General features: G+C 35.5%; 1 protein-coding gene across 1 annotated transcript in view; it reads right to left on the bottom strand.

Moving 5' to 3' along the window:
• Window positions 1-370: 370 nt before the first annotated feature.
• LOC120082994 (twinkle homolog protein, chloroplastic/mitochondrial) overlaps window positions 371-21,718 on the bottom strand; it is a 31,060-nt gene continuing 9,712 nt past the window's right edge. The window contains exons 7-21 of the mRNA XM_039038451.1: window positions 21,301-21,381; window positions 21,019-21,084; window positions 20,833-20,949; window positions 19,725-19,772; window positions 19,560-19,645; window positions 19,394-19,454; window positions 9,995-10,177; window positions 8,881-9,012; window positions 7,789-7,850; window positions 5,833-5,916; window positions 5,027-5,158; window positions 4,220-4,316; window positions 2,474-2,608; window positions 2,314-2,381; window positions 371-746 (exon numbers count right to left, since the gene is read on the bottom strand). Of these exons, the coding sequence (XP_038894379.1) occupies window positions 695-746; window positions 2,314-2,381; window positions 2,474-2,608; window positions 4,220-4,316; window positions 5,027-5,158; window positions 5,833-5,916; window positions 7,789-7,850; window positions 8,881-9,012; window positions 9,995-10,177; window positions 19,394-19,454; window positions 19,560-19,645; window positions 19,725-19,772; window positions 20,833-20,949; window positions 21,019-21,084; window positions 21,301-21,381 (1,404 nt within the window). The 3' untranslated portion in view covers window positions 371-694. The remainder of the gene's footprint in view (window positions 747-2,313; window positions 2,382-2,473; window positions 2,609-4,219; window positions 4,317-5,026; window positions 5,159-5,832; window positions 5,917-7,788; window positions 7,851-8,880; window positions 9,013-9,994; window positions 10,178-19,393; window positions 19,455-19,559; window positions 19,646-19,724; window positions 19,773-20,832; window positions 20,950-21,018; window positions 21,085-21,300; window positions 21,382-21,718) is intronic.

The raw sequence follows: 21,718 nt of genomic DNA, 5'->3' as shown, positions 1-21,718 counted from the left end.
TTGAATTAAAAAAGCAAAGCATCTGGCAAAGCATCAATCATGGAGAGGACGCCGACAATGAATTTATAGTCAAAGTTGTCTTGTTCTTTACACATTAGGATGGATCAGCTGGAATCACAACATTGTTTTTTATGTTCCTGCCTTCTCATAAACCCACTTTATTGCACACTCCAACCCCACATGTTTCCCTAACTTTCATTACACCATATGAAATGCAAACAAAATTTTACTAAATTATCAAAATAACTCTTGATTTTCAAGTCCTACATTCATTTTGAACAAAATATTCATGATCATTTCCTATTAAAATCTCAAACGGCATTAATAAGGTTAGGGTTTAAGGCTTGGAATGTAAGAAAATTATACTGAATGTATCAAGATAACTCTGCTTGTTCAACTCCTGCATTCATTTTGAACAAAATTTTCAAACCAAATTCTCATGGTCATTTTTGTACACACATCCATTAACTTTATATATTTTCTTGCATTCTATGGTTCACCCAACAAAAAATGGCATTTCCATTACATGTCAACTGTATGCAAGATTTAGAGCTTGCCGTTTATCGACAATTTACGGTATTGCACTGGATAAATGACCTTGAACATACTCGTGAAGGCATCACAGGTTATCAGCTTCATTGTGGATGTCAAGCCTTTAACAGCGTACCTACACTCGAAATTTTGACTTCTTGGGTTACCGCTCTATTCTAACTGACTTGTCCGTATCCACGAATTCTCCGGTTATCCTGATGAGCACGTCGACAGAACCATTATCAATCATTTGAACAGAGGATCCACAGAACGAAGGGAATAAAATAAAAGCACATTGATAAAGTGACATGATAAACAGCAAATAGAGGGTGTATTGCAATTTGTAAGCCACTGAACATAAGAATGCACTTTAAAACATTATAACAGCTGGAATTTAAGCATAATAAGTAAAGAATCCTCTTGTGGTTAGATACATCGCTCGATCTAGAATACACTAGAATCAATAAGAAATCTACAGGTAATGATCTTCAATCATTTACCATGCAATCATTGGGCTGATAATGAAAGCAAAAGTGGTCTATGTTTCCCTTCTTCTCACAAAGCAAACATCTAGGAAGGTTTAGAAAGAATTTAATATCCTAAATCCCTTTCATAAGTCCTCCGAAATTCCAACTCCATGAATTAATTATTCGGAGTTTTCGATAAGAGACTCCATGTTATGTTGATGGCATAAGGGGAGGCTTTTGTTCATAAATCTTCCCAAAGTCTAACTCTAAAACACAACAATCTATTTTAGTAGGAAGACTAGTTTAGATGATTGAACTCCAAGGGCTTTGACTGGTGCGAGTTGTAAACTGACCATCCATCCCTTAAGTACTAACAGAATACTAAATAGCAACAATGCTATAAAGTCTCTCCATAAAGAATCTCCGTAGGCACTTTCCAACAAGAGCACCATAATCTTTTTGGCAAAACTTTACAAAGCTAAGACCCCTCAAATTTTGTTTGTTTGTTTTTTTTTTTTTTTTTTTTTTTTTTTTTTTTTTCCTGAAAGGATCCCTCAAATTTTGTTTAAGAAACTGTGTTAGTATGCGTGGCATATCCCATCAAACAATTTCTGAAGGGTTGTTCATTTTGATCCATGGTAACCAAGAGAATGCTTTATTGATGTGAAGCCAAAGATAATCCGACATTCCTACTCCTTTTTGAAGGGATGGCTAGGAGAGTCGCGCTCCAGTTAAAGGATCTTCCTTTTCAGATTGTGGACCAAATAACTGTTACCAAAGGGGAATGTGAGAAATAGATGTACCCGTTTCTTGACATTCATCTTGCACATAATGCACCAACAAGGAGAGAGGGTCTAGTGTTGGATACTTTTTCAGAATGATGTTTTGTTTATTGATTTGAATGTGATACATGTATCGTATAAAGTCCTTATTGCCTAGGCTGATGATTGACCAAACGATTATGAGAAAATTTTAAGCATCACGGCTTAAGCAATGAACCACATCCACAAATGCAATAAAAAATTGGCCAAACTCTGACGTACACACAATGTGCAATACCACAATGAATAACCAGTTTGTTTGGTCGTGTTCTCAAAAATAAAAGCTTGGGTTTGCTTTCAAATAGATTGTTCAAAAGACAAAATGTTTTTGCTACCTAATGTTTTTTTTCCATAAAACTCTTATCATTAAGGAATATATGATGTTCATTGTTCAACATCCTTAATTTCAAGAAAGCATGTACAACAATCCATCACCTCAAGAAGTCAATCAATATGAGAATTCCTGAAAACTTTGAAATAAGATCTTGACATACCTATTATATGCCAAATACGCTTCCCCAATTGTTCCTGCAACCTTGTTTCTCACTTTCCGTACAGATACCTACAAGTAGCAAGGATACAAAGAAAAGAAAACTAATGTACACAGAAACCAAAGTAACATATTTTTTTATAATACATCCAATATAGTACTACCTGTAGGAGATCAATAGGACCAAAGTCAGGATCCCTATTGCGATGAATAACAATTCCATTATCACATTTGTTTATGAAGTGTGCACTTCCACTTATATCATACATATTAGGTGCACCTCCAGACCAGTTCTGCAACTGCATAGAGCAAGGAATATTTGAGAAAGGATGAGAAGACCAAAAAAAAAAAGAAAGAAAAAACAAAAACAGAACAAAACAAAAACCCTCGAGAAAGACTGACATCACTGTACCTGTCATGAATATGCAACAAAGGGATTTAAGAAACGAAGTAAAACAATAACAAGCATTGGTTTTTACTTTGGGTGGCAAAGATATTTGAGTTCCAAAATTTATTCACTTTTTTTTTTCTCAAGTCAATATTTGTCAATCATTGTAGAACCAACTACTTCGATTTGATTTTGGTTAAGATCTATTAATAATCATGGGAAGAAAATTTAGGAGTTATCTCAAACTTATACGACTAATTGGCATTATTTTCTTGGAATTTTTCCATAAACCAAGGAATCTTCTTTTGTTGCCTTGTATAAGTCAATGCTTTTGGTGTACTAACCCCTTTCTTGAGCTAGAAACAGTGTTGTAAGCAAAATAGTTATGGCATTTTTCCATTGAGTCTTCTTCCCTGTGGTTTAGGATTATCTTGAAAAAGTACGGTTCTCGTCCTTTTGATTGGATTTTGAGCGAGGTCAAAGGCACATGCATAAAACACGTGGAAAGAAATTTTTTAATGAGCTCCCTTCATTTTTTGATAGTCCAGTGTGTGGTGGATAATAGGAACGGTACTCTTTTTTGGGAGGATAGATGATTGGGAGATCATCCCCTTTGCAGAATGTTTCCTAATCTTTATCATTTATCTGCCATGAAAAATTGTTGGGTTGTCGATGACTTGATTCATTCAAGGACATCATTCTCTCCTTCGTTTGGGTTCCACAGCCCGTTGCTTGGTAGGGAAACAACGGGGATTATAGCCCTCCTCTCTCTAGTGGAGGACTTCAATCTTAGGCAGGGGAGAAGCCAGAAGGAATTTTCAATTGTGGAATCGTAGTCCTTCTAAGGGCTTCTCTTGTAGATCTTACTTCCTTTTTCTAGTGGACCCTTCTCCTCCTAGGGAGTCTGTTCTCAATTCTATGGAAGGTGAAAAATCCCAAAAGATGTAAAGTTCTTTGTTGAACAGGTTATTCTTGGAAAACTTAATACCTTAGACAAGGTTTCAACAAAGTTACTGCCCTTGGTTGAGCCTTTATATTGCATTTTGTGTCGAAGGGTGAAGGGAGACCCAGATCATTTGTTTTGGAATTGTGAGTTTGCTCAACAGGTTGGACTTTTTTCTTTGGGGAATTTGGTCTTCAGACAACCCGTAACAGAGCTTTTAGCGACATGATTGAGGCTCCTCCATCCACCATTTAGGGGGAAAGGCAGCTTCTTATGGAAAGCTGAGGTGTGTACCATGTTGTGGGGTTTATGAGGTGAGAGAAATAATAGAGTTTTTAGAGGGATTGAGAGTCTTTTGCTGTTTGGTCCCTTGTAAGATTTAATGTCACTCCTTGGGCATCGGGACAAATTTCTTTGTAATTATTTGCTTGGTCATATTTTGCTTGATTGGAGACCCTTTCTTTAGATGCTCCCTTTTGTGGGCTTATTTGTTATGCCCTTGTATTCTCTCTTTTTATTTTTCTCAATGAAAGTTGGTCTTTTATCAAAAAAAAATGGAACGACAGTTTAACAACTAACCTGCTTAGGATGTGCAACAAACCAAACATGGCAAGCGTGATGTTGAGCAAACCGTTTGACCTTAGTAAGCATCTGGCTCACATACTCTGTTTCAGTCCTGTCACAAAAAAACTTCAAACTTCAAGTTAACTGTACAATAAACAACAAAAGGCGAAAAGCAAAGGTCAAATTTTGCAGTTCATAACTTTCTGCAGGACAGCCAGCAAAAGGAATAAATAAAGTTTTTGGAAGTACAAAGTTGAGATATATCACACACGAATAATGCTTAGGAAGACAAGGAAATTTTGACTGTGCTATCTAGAAGCATAGGAAAAACAAGCAAGTCATGGAGCTGAAGGGTTTCAAACAAGACTGTAAAACAAATAAGTGCGTGCTTTGTGAAGTCAATTAATAAAACATGTTATTTCAATAACTCAATCTGTCTATATGATCCAATCAATTGGGTCCCTTTTATGTTTTAGGTGCTCTTGAATCGTAATAGAGTTATTTAGTTGGATGCCAATTAGTGATCTATGAAAGTTAATAACAAATGTTGGAACTGCTCTTTCAGAGCTTACAAAGTCAAATTATCAGCGAGTTCTTTTCACATTAAATCTGAGACAACTCTACCCAGGGAAGAAAAGATGCAAAATCTTTTCAGGAAGATAAAGGATCATCACAACCCAAAAATGAATAAATAAATAACAGGAAAAGCAAAGAATTATCACTGAGATCAAAGAAACCATAGTATCAGTCAGTGGTTGAAGACTACAGGAGATATCATGGGTTACTCCATCTTCAAAGAACTAACATAATGATAAAACTCACTGGTTTGGAGGCCGTTGATGGTCAAGCTCATTATAAGGGTCAATTACCAGTCCAGAAACTCCATGCCTTAAAACTGCTGCTTTTGCAAGATCCAATACCCAATTAATACTTGGGAGGGACTCATTTTCACACCTAGTCCAGTGAATAAGAGAAAGAACACTTTCAAAAGCACATCAAAAGGTTTATGGAAGGTAAAGATGAAAAAAGAAAAAAAAAATATCATGATTAAAATGGCATCAAAAGATCAATTTAGTAAAATGTCTGTTTGCAATGCACTTGATCATTTAGAGAATTGAGTATAACATGCAAGAAGATACAATCGTCATCGGAGAGCTTTGTTTGTAGCTTTATAATATCAAGTGTCCTCCTAATCCTTCTAATCTTGGTTACTTTTGCATTGAAGGAAGTTCTCCATCAAGCAAACATTGAATGAAATTTTAAGCATATGCAACAAAAGAATTGGTATTATTATTTAGTACACGGCATTACTTTCAGGTGAAATTGCATCAAATGTTAAAAAAGAAATCCTGAGAAAATTACAACAAAGAAAAGCACAAAATGAAGGAAATTTTTTTCATGCGTTGCCGTATTCTTTAACAGATTAAAGATCTAATTGATTCCTAATTGTACTTAAAACAAATAATAATGTAGAACCAGAATGTTACATAAATACTATCAAAATTCGACGACTATATATATATATCTTTTATTTATGAACTTAAGATCATTCTTTACACATACTTTCCATGTACGTAAGATGTGCACTACTAGTAGTAACAAGATAATTCAAAGACTTCTCCATTTACCTTATAAGAAAAAATGTATCATTTAACCATAGCTTTCCTTGCTCCAACTCCTCAATACTCATTCGATCAACAGATCCACCATAACTAGAGGTGACAAAAGAGAGAAAGTTAGCCAAAATTATTGCAGAGATATTGAGGGGGAGAAAAAGATTATGGGTTAATTTGAAAATTGTCTTCATAATAGTTTTCTATTTTCGCTTTCCAAACTAAACAAAAATTTCAAGGAGGAAATTGTTCTTATGAATTATTATTAGAAAATGTGTAAAGTTTAAGATTATCATTTGACTCGAACCATTATCCAGAAAGCTCTCAAGTCATGATTTTAGAATAAGTGTTCTACACAATATCTCACTCGTGAAAGCAAACTGAAACAAAACATGAGAGAATTTTCACTGAATTTGCAATAAAAAACAAAAAAAAATGATTTGAACATTCTCCGAAACCAGCCCTTCTCATTTATATGCAAAAACTGCAAATAATGTTTTTGATAACAATGGCAAGTAAACAAGTGAAAAGGGCCTTTCCCCAAGGTCCACTTCGACAATCCAACCTATATCATTTTGTTAAACCATTACACACTCCAACTTATATAAGGGGCCTTGGCCTAGAATACTAAGCACTGATTTGAGACCATGACCAGAAGACTGCAACTTCAGATTTTGTCCCCGGCTAATCACTTAAGATACATCTTTGGTATCACAAACACACAAGGAGGAATTATGGTATCACTAGTACATAACAAGGATGAATGATGCCTTTTCTTATTTCACTGATTGTCCTTCCTTGATACTAAGAGTCCACAAAGGCCAATTATATTATAAATTGTAGATCATCGTACAACTTTTTTAAATAAGAAATATATATGTTCCTCAAAGGAAGGTGAAAGAACAACCTAGGGGCCGGGATAGAGATAACCCTGCCCAAAGCAAGGTTAAAGGAACAACATAACATGGTGGATACTAAATACAGATACAACATAACATGTTTGTTGGTCTATAAGACATGCATGCTCATATAGCATAACAGCAATACTTGTTTAAACTATGAAACCCACACTATAATAGCTGAATTCAACAACCAGTTGATCAAGATGCTATTATATAAGACAAAAGGTGCTGATTATAGTCATCAGTTCAAGGAAATGGTGTGGGGAGTATTTTGAAGTTGAGGGCGTGGTTCATTTGAAACTTCACCAAATGGACAGATTTTGATTGCTAAAATGAGCAATGAGAAATTGGCTCCTTGCAGTATGAAATCTTTGCAGTCTCAGCCAAGGTTGGAACACTTAATTCTATAAGTGTTGTGAGTACTAATTTTTATGTAGTCATATGAGGATCTGGGTTACATCTTATGGAGTTGTCAATATGGTGTATGCTCACTTGATTTCAGACTGTTTTCTTTTGGATTTCTAGAGTTAGTTTCTTATCATGGAGGAGGTTTTGTACCGCCCACCCATAGGATAATGGTAGTGTGCTTTGGTGTACAGCATTTTTTTCCTTTTTCTTTTTGTTGTATGATGTGAAATCTGGCTTTAGAGACAATAAAATTTTTTAGGGTATTGAATCTATTATGAGGTCTTGAGAGGAGGTTTGGCCCAATGTTAGGTTTAATGCCTCGTTTTCAACCCATGTATCTAAAAACCTTTGTAATTATCCACTAGGCCTTAGTCATATAGGTTGGAGCTCTCTTCTTTAGGATTCAGCTGTTAAATCTACTCATGATAGATTTGTGGTAATAATATTTCAGGTAGGAGGCTTTATCTTTGAGCTCAAGATCCCTCTTTCTTTTTTTTTTCCTTTTACCTTTTTATCTAATTGGAGCAACAAAGTGTTGAATCTTAATAGATTGTGACAGCAAAGCCACTCTACCGCTTTGAACTCAAGATATTTTGGTTCAATGTGATGGTTATAAGAACCAAGGGTAGTGAGAGAACAAAAATTACAATCTAAGACTTACCGTGCAGCAAAGAAAGGCTTCTTGATGTGTTTCTCCAATAATTTTCTTGCATGGTCCCGAACCTATTAATAATTCATCAAAATAAATTTAAATTGAAACAGGATGAAAGAAGGAAGATTAAGAAAGAACATCTGTCGGATTTCCTTATTTACTAGTCATAAAAATTATTTTTCTATGTTTGTGACAATATTTGTCATAAAATAAACAAATTGCATTTAGAGAGAGAATGTACAAGGGAAAGTGGGGTCACAAAAAGGGTCTCCAGCTAGTCGTCAAAATTATGACAGTACAATTACTAATCGACAACTATTAAAAACCATAAGATTGTCAATGTCTTCCAAAATTTGTTACCCCATATTCCCTTCTTTTATCAGTGTATGCAAAGTTCTTTCATATTGTAGATTGTTTTATATATATGCATATAAATTGCTGCGTCTATATTCTCATGCCATAATTCCTGAACTAATGTTTGCAGAGGTTGTGCCAATAACCTAATATAGAAAGATTGCAGAATAAATTTTGGAAAGAGCAAGGAGAACTTACATATTATTTGTCAGTATATCGATTTAAGTAGAAGAAGTGAAACATTGTTTCGTTTTAAAGGCAATAATTCACACACTAAGAAAACATTACCAAAGCATACTAGAAAATAACCTACCACATATCAGCAGTTAACTAAATGACATTGTTTACTTGAGTGGTAAGCATAAGATGTTATAAAATATTAGTTGTTTCAAGACCAAAATTAATTTTGGAACTACAATGGAATACAGATATTGAAGTCATAAGAGAAACATGCAAAAAGCAACATCTAGCAAAGCCACAAGCGGCTATAAGTCTAAAAGCCATCTGAGAAGATTATCAAGTGTTAAGCTAAGATTTTCAACATCAAGAAAAATTCATTCATATATCAAGTGCTTGGAGAAAAAGGTTCCAGAATTATCATTAGCAGAATCTTTTAGACGCTGATAGCCCACAATTTTTCCTTTTTTCTTTTTTCCTTTTTTCTTTTTGAGTAACCCACAACTTTATGACAAGGATCAAATAGAAAAATGTCAACCATTGGGCAGCTCAGAAGTCTGAACAGCTCACCTTATTTTCCATAGAGCAGAGAATAAATTTCCAACCGGCACTTGCATTAAGATTGCATAGCAGAGCATCAATCCATTCACTTTTGCCTGAATTAGGAATACCAGTAACAATGGTAAGCTCCCCCGGGACAACCTGTTTAAAATAAACGCTTCAGCCATAAAAAATCTAAAAGAAAATTATTTTGCTGACATAAATTTTTGTATGTTTTCGTATTCCAGGTTCCAACATAAGAAAGGATCACATCCTACAACAGAAAACAATACACAACGACAATTCCATTACCTTCATTCAATTAAATTACTGGTGATCTTTCTCGAGACATGTTTCGATTGGATTGCTTTCATTTTTTTGGTGTATTCTTATTATTCTATTTTCATTCACTTTCTCATGGAGTTTGTATCTTTAAAGCGTTCAAGTCTCTTTTCATTGCTCAAGAACAAAGCTAGTAATTTGCATAAGTAAATCATCAAAGCAAAGAACTGCAGCTCTAAATGCAATTGGAAATCTCATTTGAAAAACGCAATTGGAATAATATTCCATTCACAGCATAATCATTCTGCATAAACTCAGAGAAGTTTCCAGTCATAGCTCAAAAGTCAAAATCATCCCTAACCAGAGAAATAATAACATTCAGGAAAAAGTCAAGATCTAGAAATAGTAGAAACATAAGCGTATTAATTTTTTAGAAGAGCTTTGCAGATTCAATGAAACACTAGTTTAATTACACAGATGAAAATCCAAGTTTAAATGGAAATAAAATGGAGTTTAAAAATTGCAGTTTGCACAGATGAACATTTATAGATTTTTGTAATATGTCGTTAGAAATTTGTGGATTGCTTTCAGTGAGAGGTTTCCTCACATTGAGCAAAGTAATGAGTAAATGAGAAAATCAATATCTTTCAATATCGATAGTATTCTCCTTCGATGATAAATGCCAGTTGAGGTTCTCTTTCATCAATTATTGTCTTTATAGTATAGATTTTATCTACCAATTTTTTTGTACTTTTTGTTTCTTTGTTAAATACAGTATTTGTCATTACCTGATCACAATGCTCTCGGTAGCTCAAATAAGAATCAATATTTTCAAAGAAAGAGTTTGCTAGTTTCAACTCACATTGTACAAATCATTGAGAGCCTTCCATCCTGTTGAGACACCGAACTCATTTCCAAATTTTTTGTGATAATATGCATCAATCTCATCGAAGTAATCTTTGAAGCTAAATAATCCACGTATAGGATACAACTCTGCATTGTCAACAACTTCCTTCAGGGCCTCAGGGCCCAAGTACATCAGAACCTGAACAAAATTTAGAAGAGAAATGATTCCGTGCAAACATTGTCAATCATTCATCGGTCATAATAATAAAGTTTAGCTTTCCTGGCTTTTAGTGGCAGCAACTTGCATGAATATACTTTCATTAGTCCCATTTTCCCTCCATACTCTAAATTTTTTTTTTTTTTTTAACAAGAAACTGGATATACAAAATAAATAAATAACAGCAACACATCCTAGGGGCTGGATACAGGAATCCAGGGATCGAGTTAATGTTGTTAATTGCATGAGAAGGGATCGAGGAAGCAAATCGTGGTCAAGGAAGTGAAGGATGAGACCATAGAAACAGCAGAAACCATGGATTAGCATTGAGGACGGTGCTAGGTTTCTCCGCTCCGAGGACCATGAAGGTTAAGGGAACCATTAAGGGAGTCAAGGTAATAGTGATGATAGACTACGGTGCGACTCATAACTTCGTCCATCAAAAAATCATGACACAATTAGAGCTACCATTAACAGAAACATCAAATTACGGGGTGATCATTGGCAACGGCACCGCCATGCAAGGGAAGGGCATGTGCAAAGTTGTGTGTTTAGTCATGTCGTCTGTCACAATCACAGCCGATTTTCTGTTGTTGGAAATAGGTAACGTTGATATGATACTTGGGCTACTGTGGTTACACTCGATGGGTCATATGGGAGTAGACTGCACGAGTATGACGATGACTTTCACAAAAGGCGATGCCAAGGTGGTTATTAAGGGAGACCCATCATTGACCCGAGTGGAAGTGAGCTTGAAGATGATGACAAAGAAAGGGGAGGATACAAGTATGCGCATATCCAGAAAGAAGAAATCGAGCGTCTGGTGAATGATATGTTGATCACAAGAATCATCAAAACCAGTAATAGCCTGTTCCCGCTCCTGTGTTGTTAGTAAGGAAGAAAGATGGTAGTTGGCGATTTTGTGTAGATTACAGACGTTTAAATTGTGCAACAATCCCAGACAAATTTCCAATGCCGATGATAGAGGAGCTATTGGATGAACTACATAGGTCGACCGTATATTTGAAGTTAGACTTGAGGTCTGGGTATCATCAAATTAGAATGAAGAAAGACAACGTGCCTAAGACTACTTTCAGAACTCACGAAGGACATCATGAATTTCTAGTCATGCCTTTTGGGCTCACAAACGCCCCAGCCACTTTTCAATTATTGATGAACCAAGTATTCCAACCATTCCTCCGAAGGTGTGTGTTAGTATTTTTTTACGACATCTTGGTGTATAGTCTGGACTGGGATATGCATATGAAACATCTGGGAACGGTATTTGAATTCCTAAAAGTGAATCAGTTGTTTGTAAACGAGAAGAAGTGTGTGTTTGGTCAACGAAAAATCCAATATCTCGAGCATTGGATTTCAGAGCAAGGAGTCGAAGCTAAAAGAGAAAAGATTCTTGGAACCAATTGAAAAATCAGAAGGGAACTCAAAAGCTTCCTGGAACTTACAAGGTACTATCGACGGTTCGTGAAGGATTATGGCAAAAGTACTCAACCGTTACATCAGTTGTAGCATAAGAATGCATTCCAATGGAGAAGGAGCAGAGCAAGCCTTCGAATCTTTGAAGAAGATAATGACCACGTTACCCGTGTTAGCCTTACCGAACTTCGATAAACCATTCATCATTGAGACGGACACATCAGGAACAGGACTTGGAGCGGTCCTGTCTCAAGAAGGTCGACCAATTGCATATTTTAGTCAAACGTTATCCGCAAGGGCCCAAGCTAAATCAGTGTACGAGAGAGAGTTAATGGCAGTTCTAGCCGTGCAAAAATGGAGGCATTATTTGTTGGGGAGACGCTTCACAGTCATCTCAGATCAAAGAGGATTGAAGTATTTGTTAGAGTAGAGAGAAGTACAATCGGATTTCCAGAGATGCTTAACCAAACTAATGGGGTATGATTTCAAAATTTCATATCAACCAGGATTGAATAATAAAGCTGCAGACGCCCTATCAAGGAAACAGACCCCAGAGGGCCCGGGAGTCAAGAATGAGGTATTACTTAACATGTTCTCAACAAACCCATCTTGGATGCAGACCTAATTCAGTAGGAAGTAAATGAGGATCCTGAATGTATAAGACAAGGAGATTCCTTGTCTCCTTTTCTTTGTACAACTGTAGCAGACTTCGTAAGCCAGTTTATTAATATTTGTAGAATAAATAATTTGCTGACAACATAGAAGTTTCTCATATTGCATTTGTTAACGACACTCCTCCTTTTTGTAGGTAATAGACAGATGGTGGAACATTGGCAATGTTTTCTACCGTCTTTTTAGCAAGCTTCTGGGGTGACGATCATTACACATAAAACTTGAATGTGGAAAGGAAGAGAGTTCTTAAGCTAGTTGAGTTATTCGGCTACAAGGCAAAAGTATTACCTTTCAGCTACTACCTGGGACCCAATTTATGATAAGATTCGAAGTTGGCTGCATGGAAAAGCTCCTCTATCTCTAAAGGAGGCCACGCTACCTTAATTAAGACTATCCTTTCGAGTATTCCCGCCTATTATCTCTCCATTTTTAGGATTATGGTGGGGGTTTGCAACAAGGTGGAGAAAATTTGACGAAGATTATTTTGGAAGGGGGCTGATGACGTAAAAGGATCCCACCTTATTAATTGGCACCATGTGACGACTAACAACCCCCTATACCTCCCGGAGGATTCTGGGATCGAAAACTAAAGAGCTAAAAACTTGTCCTAACCAAGTGTCATTGGCACTTCGAAAATGAAAACACCTCAAGAATAGTGGTGATTAAAAGCAAATTTGGCCAAATTAACAAAACAAAATATGGTAAGGCAATCTTAGCCAGTCCAACGAGGAAGGTTTTTGGGGAAAATGGCGAGTTTAAAGTGGGAAGGAGGGGCATGTTGCTCTTCTAGAATGATAGTCAATTGGCTGATCTTTCCCGAAGGAGTTGTTTGTTTCGGGGGCATCCTAGATTCCCATGGAATGGGCATTTAGATTACCGCATTTGTTTTGCAACATTGTAAGATGGCCGTGTTGGAATTGGTGTCCTAATTCTCCCAAAGTCTCGTTGTTTTGTAAAGATACACGTTTAATGAATAAAATAAGTGTTATTTAATTCTGGCATTTACTCATATCCAATAAACAAAGCTCCTTGGTTATTTTATGTGAACTTAAGCATGTATATGTGATATACAAGTGGATCATGCCTTAAGTGATAACCTAAATAGGTCTGTAGTATAAGAATTAAGGTGGGATACCTGATCCTGGTGACACTACGGATACGGTCCGCTTTGTAGAGGTTTGCAAGTGTTGTAAACTACTAAAGATGGTAGATCCTGACCATTCATGTGGAGACGTGCAAGCGGGGGTGTCCTATACAAAGAGTTTGTATAAGATCTGGACCACGAGATGACTAAACTCTGTATATAACATCGTTGATACTAGAGACTTGCATCTCACCTAAACGACCATAGGTGACACGACCTCAATCCTGAGTGTTTTGGGAACTCCTACCTTTGAGAGCGGTCCTTTGATTAGTATGGGTGAGAATGGCCAGATTGCCAACTTAACATGCCTATCTTTTTGGGGACTTGTCTGATCTGGGAGTTGGGAACTCAAATCCACAAAATGAAATTCACTCCTTTCCCGAAACGGGGATAGTAGAGAAATTGCTCCCTTAAGGGCTGATTCTGGGGCTTGAACAATGTGGCCCACGACTTCTCTTTTGAAGAGAAGACTCAATCGTAGTAGGACTATGACTTATGTTCATTAGAGGGATCAGTGGTACTTAAAGAGTTAGATGTAATTACAGGGGCATAACATTATTGGCCCAGTGTTACTTACAAGCGATCTATGAAGGGTTGTCAAGCTCTTTGATTGGTTAAGATGGACACATCATATTCTGTGGTAAGGAGAGTTCAGCTGTCGGTCTTTAGTGGAGTGCCTGGCACTTAACGGATGGTGGATCCCGTGACTAAAGAGTTAAGTTAGTTTTGCACGTACCGTTGGAAGCTTCGAGCTACAAGGCCTAAGGACCCCTTGGTAGCTCATGGATTCAGTTGAGGATCAGTTCTTGGTGTTGATTTGAAATGTTCAAATTGACAAGAGGTATTTTGATTATATATGATATAATCGGTATGAATGTATGAGATACATCTAGTGGAGAATTGAAGTAAATGAGATTTACATTAAGTACCATGGAATAGAAAAAGAACTATGGTTTAATGTTTCATGAGATGATATTAAAACATAGGTTATAAATAGAAGTATGATAAGTTTGGTTTATCATTTATTTATAATAATATTAATTATTGGATAATTAATTCTCTTTTCTTTAATAACAATTGAGTGGGTGGTTATTGGTTAGCTTTCATGTAACCGGAGATAAAAGGAAAATTGTTTTCCTAATTTTGGTAAGACTTTTGGGAAATTTTTTTTTTGAGATTTCTCTCGACAAAAGAAACTCACGGCGCTTGTCAAGTAAATACCGATTTACTCAAGCGACAAGCGTGTTTTAGTAAACGATCTATAGTGTTTTGTTAGGCGACAGATACTGAGCTAAACGTGAGCTCAAACGATCGCAGTATGCTTTTGCTAGGTTTTAGGCTAAATGATTGGGCATCGACCTATCGATAGGTTCCTGTCATCTCCCACTTGCCCAATCGTGTACACGATTGTTCTTTCCTCTTTCATCTGTCTCATTCCAAGTCCGAACAGAGCCCATCCTCTGGATTCTCACACCGAGAATACCAAGGTAACCGTCTTGGTGGTGTCATACTCAACTCGACATCATCGAGGTTCTATGAAGGCCGTTCGTGTTGCTGGAGTTCGTGACCGAGGCGATCGCTGAGGACGAGCGCAAAGTGTTCGTGCAGTATTGCGGACGTGTTGTTCGAGCGTTCGAGGTTGCTGTGTTCGACCATTTGTGAGCAAGGAGTGTGGAGACGAGTCGAAAAATGTTCGTAGAGTTTTCTTCTTTTTCATTTGTAGTTGTTCATGCTGTAATTTCTATATTGATTGTATAACAACATGTTTAGTTTACGACTGTAATGTGTAATGTTCATTCATGATTGTAATTTGGAATGATCTATATTCCGCTGCCCATGGAAATCTCGAGTTCGATTTCCTTCAGGCCGATCATCTAAAGATTCCCGAGCATCCTAAGATGCCCTTATAGAAGCATCTCGAGAGTTTTGGATGCGCTTCTGAAACATGGGTTTTCCAGATTCCTGAGTTGAGGGCATCCCCAATTTACTTTTTTGCTATTCCTTGTTTTCTTATATGTGTGAGTGAATATAATTAAAATAAATATTGTTGAGGGCATCCCCAATTTACACTTCATTTGCATAATATAATTAAAATAAATATTGTCAACCATATATATCATTTTTTTTTTGTTATATCGTAGTTCTTATAATTTTTTAAGCAATATTTTCAAATTTAATTTAAAATTAATTTTTATTTGATAAAAAAATCTTAAATTATGATATATTATTGGATTGTTTTCAAATATAGTAAAATGAACCAAAATATTTACAAATATAGCAAAATACCACTATCTATCAGTGTCTATCAATGATAGATGCTAATAGTCTATCAGTGCCTATCAATGTCTATCACTAGTAGACTATGACATTTACTACATTTGAAAATATTTTCAGGAGTTTTGCCAATTAAAACACTTTTCCTATATTATTTTGATGAGAAAAATAGCGTACAAAAATAATTTAATGGTATTAATTTAAAAAGAAATTCGAATAGATAAAAAAAAATATGTAATATAATACAAATTATATTAAATTAATTATAAATTAATAAATAGTCGTAAGGGCATTCTTGAAACATTATGTAAATTTAAGACATTCTTGAGTAGAAATCCTACGAAACAAACACAGTTATCAAAATATTCTTAGATATCTACAAAAATATTCACAAAAAAACATGGTAATCTAGAGATGCCGAACATTTTAATTTTGTATATTTATAATTTTAGGCATCTAAAGATTCTAGTTACCTACATTCTCAAACAACAAATGGCTACTAAAGTGGTTGTTCCCTTCTACTTTTAGAATCTCTTTGATTCACTAATCCACTGCATCATTCTATCCCTAAAAAAATGCATCCTCAAGTTTTTAAAGAAAATGAAGATTACAAAAAAAGAAAAATTAAAAATAACATCAATCGATATGCAGTAAGATGTAAGAGAAATTCATCTTCCAAGCCGATTGAACACATACAATAGTGAGGCTTGAGGGATAAAAGTTTACTAGCAATGATCCTATGCTAAGAGTTAGACTTAAGAGCCGCCACAGCTATTTGGCTAACAAAACTTTGTTACGAGAAAGAGAAGCAGCCAAAACAAAAACCTCTTTGTTACACAATAAAATAGAAAAAAGTGTATTATCTCTTCCAATATCAATATAAAAATGGTTGATGCCATTGCTACAAGGGGTAGCCTGCAACAGAATTTCCTCTTTTTTGTAATTTACAAAATGGGCCCCACTGTAACAAAATAGGCAAACCATCACTAGGTCTCATTATTCCCTCTAGCTAATTCCTATTCATTTGGGACCAGGTTTTTTTTTTCTTTTTTTTTTTGGTCTACAAGTCCACCTTTTTTATGAATATCAAAATTTTCATTGAAAAAAGTGACATAATACAAAGACACACAAAAAGCAAGCCAAAAAAGGCAGCAAACTCTAAAAGAGGCCTCAAATAAAAAGGAATGACACTTAAACAATCACTAAGGCTTTGACATATAAGTCCATAGAGGCACATAAAATCTAAAAAGGCTTTCACTCGACAATCTCTAAGCTGAAGTTGTTAGATGATATAATATTAAATTTGTCTTTATCCACCAGCTTAAGCTTTTGGGTCAAACGATGATTTAAAATGGTATCAGACCAGGTAATCCAAGAGGTCCTATGTTCAAACCCCTATAATGTTATTTCCTCCTAACTAAAATTGATTTCCACTTGTTAGGTCTTCTACATATTTCAAGCCCACAAGTGGGAGAGTATTAGATGATATAATATTCAATTTTCCTTCACCCATCAATTTAAGCTTTTGGATCAATTAGTGATTTAAAAAAAACCCTCTAAAAATTTTATGGTTCCTCTCACCCATAGCCTCACATAATGCCCACCCCTACTTGCCACAAAAATCTTCTCTTCTCGTGAAAGGGAGGATTGAGAGAAACTCCTCTATCATCTCTATATATCTCAAATGCATGGCCAAGCCTAGGTCAGAATTCTCAAAAAAAAAAAAAAAAAAAAAAAAAAAAAAAAAAAAACTTGTTCCTGACGACAAAAGCAAAATCACAACCCAAAAGAATATGATCAAAATCCTCTATTGCCCTCTGCAAAGGATGCAACACAACAGCCTTATCGAGTTGGGCACTATCCTAAACACCCTGTCCAATGTGTTAAGTCTTCCATGGAGGACCTACCAAACAAAAACTTGACCTTCATGGAAATTTTTAACTTCCATAACAAGGCATAGACTAAACCACTCAAGGGAAAAGGATTAACTAAACAAAAGGATTTACACGAGGGAAATATCCCAAGTGTGGTTTTAACTTCCAAATATTGGTTCACGTAATTGAAAGTAGCCCATTAGGTTTATGACAAAACCTAGAAGTTGATCACTACTTTAATTTGAGTACACTACCTCCAAGATAGACCTCAACTAGACTTTTCCCTGAATCGTATTTATAAAGTTCTATGAAAGATGCTATGCTGGATTTCAGAATCTTTTGCTATTATTAGATGGAAAAGAGTGGTTGAAAGGCAAGATTCCAGATCTTGTTCTTTAGATGTTTCAAGAGTGTTCTCAGTAAAGTCGTTGTTCAGACATTTGGATTCATCCTACCCGATGGACAGTAAGCTGCACAAAAACTTATGGAAATCAAAATGCCCAAGGAGAATCAACATCATTATTTGGGTAATTATTTTTGGGTCCCTAAATTGTTCAGTCTCTTAAAAGGAAGCTGCCAACTCATTCTCTTTTGCCCACAATATGCCCTTTGTGCTTGATGAATAATGAAGATTGTCAACATATTGTAATTCCTTAGGCCCAAGATTCACACCAAGATTCGAAACCCAGATTTGACACCTGATAGCCTGAGCATTCCCCTGCATCCCATGCAACCTGGCAACGTCATCCTTGCTTGTCTTAAATTACTTCTAAGAGAAAACTATCACCACAACCAATACGGGTCCTTTCAGCATGCTTTGTCCTCACTCACATGTTTCTTAGGAAAATTCTCAAGAGGTCACCCAACATAGATAGAATTGCTCTAAACTAAGCACGCTTAACTATGAAGTTCCTATGATTGAGCCACCGAAAAGGAAGGTACACCTTATTGGTATAGGTAGTGATTTTCTATTCTTTTTAAATCTTTCTTAACCATACTTTCATATCCTCAAAATATCTCTCATTCAGACGTGATCTCGGTTCATTCATGTCCCCCTCCTAAACTCAAGGCATTACACATACCTTCTATGATTGCCCATTCTCTTTGGAAATAAGTTAGTTGCAATGTTTAACCTTCATTGGGTTTTTTGCAATGATTTTAAAGAGAATGTGTCTCAGCTCGTAATAGGTCCTCAATGCAGTTAAAGTTGTTTTATCAGAAATTTGGTTTGAAAGAAACCAGCACATCTTCCAAGACAAGTCGCTTCAGTGGTTTGATCATTCGGAGATTGCTAGGTGCTCCCTCCCCAAGATATTTTCTGATTATTCAATTCAAGATATTTCTTAATTGGAATGCTTTTATTCAAACAATGTAGTTATGTCATCATGACACATAATACTCTATTGTAATTGTTATATTTTGTTTTGCTATGTGTGTGTCAACTTAGTTGAGATAGCCGGGTGTATCTACTGATCCCTAGTATTAGCATTCATATTTATTTTAGCCTCTTAGTAATTCGAGCAATAGTCTCTTTTTCATTTCATCAATGAACGTGTTGTTTCCATTTAAAAAAAAATGCTATGAGTGCCAGAAAGATGATTTTCCATTCCAGATCTTATCTATTTGGCTCGGTGCCCAAAGCAAGCTTTCTATGCAAAGGGGAAAAAATAGCAGAAATATCTACAATATTTCCCATCAAAGCTTTAAATCCCCTTCATAAGAGAGGAAATATAGACATCCTGAAAAGGTTAATTTTAAATTATAAATAAATAAATAAATGTATAGATCTATAATTCCAACCTCATTTGCATCTTTGAAATGATCGACCTCATTCTTTTTTGGCCATTTCACCCTCCAACATCTAAAAATGGAAAATGAAAATGTCTGTTACTAGCCAATGCCAAACTACTCAGCATCTAATCCAACAAAATAATGGCTTGTGGTGAGAAAAAAGACAAAAGAAAACCTTTCCCTCCCAACACGACGTGCAATCTCCTCTGCTAAGGCTTGACCAGGAGGATCCCCATCAGTAGCAAGTATAATACGTGATGCCTAACAATTTCAATATCCTTTAAATCAGACAGTTTCCAATGGCCTACGGTGTTTTTATGCTTAAAAGAAATGGGATTACCTTATTCAAGTAGTCTTTGCAGTTCCATAGATACTGATACTTCATATCCTAGCTCCACGTGAAACATGAAATATGTATTTCAATCAGACTAAAATAAATGAACATCAATCAAACCAAATAATAAGCAATAATAATTGAATTTTTGATAATCTTATGTCATGTTTGCTTGTGCACATGATAAATATTTTCAAATGAATAATAGTGCACACAACTTTTTCTTTTTTTTTTTGGGTAAAAGAAACATTTGATTGAAAAATCAAATCAGGGAGAACCCTTCCAAAAGATAATTACATAAGGAGCGCCAGTTACTAAAGATTATTACTATTTTATCCAACAAAGATAGACTTGCACCATTTTAGAAAGGGTGACGTGAGGCCATTTAACAGAACCGTACAAAGGCAAATTAAACACATAACATTACCCACAAAGCTGTAAAATGGGTGAAAGAGCTAGACTGGGTGGTAAAACAAGAAGATTTATCGCTTATCCCAAAACAAAAACAAACAAACAAACAAACAAAAACATACATTCTCAAATCAACCATCACTAACAAGAAACTAAAATAACCTGAAAATTTCAATAAATATGAGACCTTTAAGCACACTGGATATCCTCTCATAGCCCCTTGTAATTTTATTCTTCTTTGGCTTTTCTGTTTGATATCAGTATAAATGTTTATACAGTTTGTTTACTTTTGTACTATCATTCCTCCTGATGAAAGTGATTTACTAATCAGTTTTTAAAAATAAAAATAAAATGAAATCCTTTACTGATGCTATCTAATTAACTACATCACGGAAGATCTGCTAGCTATATGCCCTAGTTTGGTCTAACCTTTACCTAGACATATATTACTCTGTTGAGTGAAGACAACATCTGTTACTTGATGTGGACGCGAGAGAACATGAAAATAAATTAGGAATTAAGGAAAATAACATGTATTCTGCAGAGAGAAGACAAAGTGTGCTACTCAATGAGGAAGTACAGAACTCGAGATATGAATCAGGTGGAGTGTGAATGAAGAAAAGGCTACCAAGTTTTGGTTATAAACAAATCTGATGGCTAAGGTTAAGGGTTAAAAAAAACGTTCAAGGCCTCAAAGAGGAACCTGATCTGCAGGAGGTACATCGTTTTTGGAAACTGATGGTGGTGCACCATCTGGAACACTCACACAATTATGGAAACCAGCTTCTGCCATCGAAAGCTTGTCTATCTCCCCTTCAACCTATATTACAAAGAAAATCATGAGTAATATATCTAAGTGGAGTGATTTTCCATACAAAATAACTCATACTATGATGATATCACTTGTGCCCTGTATGTCATCCAATCCATAAAATATTTTCTCAGTATTGGCCTCCTGAAATAAAGGAATGGTAGACAATCAGATGATGATTATATATTAATTTTTACATTAACATTATACAAGAGAAGCAGACAGCACATTTTTCTTGTGGAAAGAAGGGAAAATCAAAATGCATTTAAGATGAATTAAATTTACTCTTAACATATAATTTAAGCCTTTAGGATAAGTACAAATTTATGATACAGTTTATTTATAAGTTAAACCAAGAACCTGCCAGAACTTTTTGTTGACATCACGATACTTGCAACTTATTAGTGCTCCACATCGATAATACGTAAACGCAATAACGATCTGTGAAAACAAGTGTAAGCAATTAGAAGAAGCAAATCATGGTCAAAATTATACTCCAGTAAGCATATTAAAATTTATACAAAGTAAGAGTTTCAATGTCACCAAAATAACCAGAGCTTTCAACATTCTTGCTGTCAAAATATGCTTTGTAACTAAAATTACTTTATTTTCCCTTGTAAGATCTGCCCCTCTCCATCCCCCAATGCACAAAATCGGCAGAAGACAAAAGAGCAACTAAGACGTAGTCCAAACCTTGTAACTTTAGAGGAACCCTCCCCCTTAATGCACCAAAAAAAAAAAGGTCAAACGTAAACTTGTTTCCTAGTTTTCCCTAAAT

Source organism: Benincasa hispida, chromosome 8 (assembly GCF_009727055.1).
Source record: "Benincasa hispida cultivar B227 chromosome 8, ASM972705v1, whole genome shotgun sequence".
NCBI lineage: Eukaryota > Viridiplantae > Streptophyta > Magnoliopsida > Cucurbitales > Cucurbitaceae > Benincasa > Benincasa hispida.
This window is presented reverse-complemented; position numbering and strand designations above follow the sequence as displayed.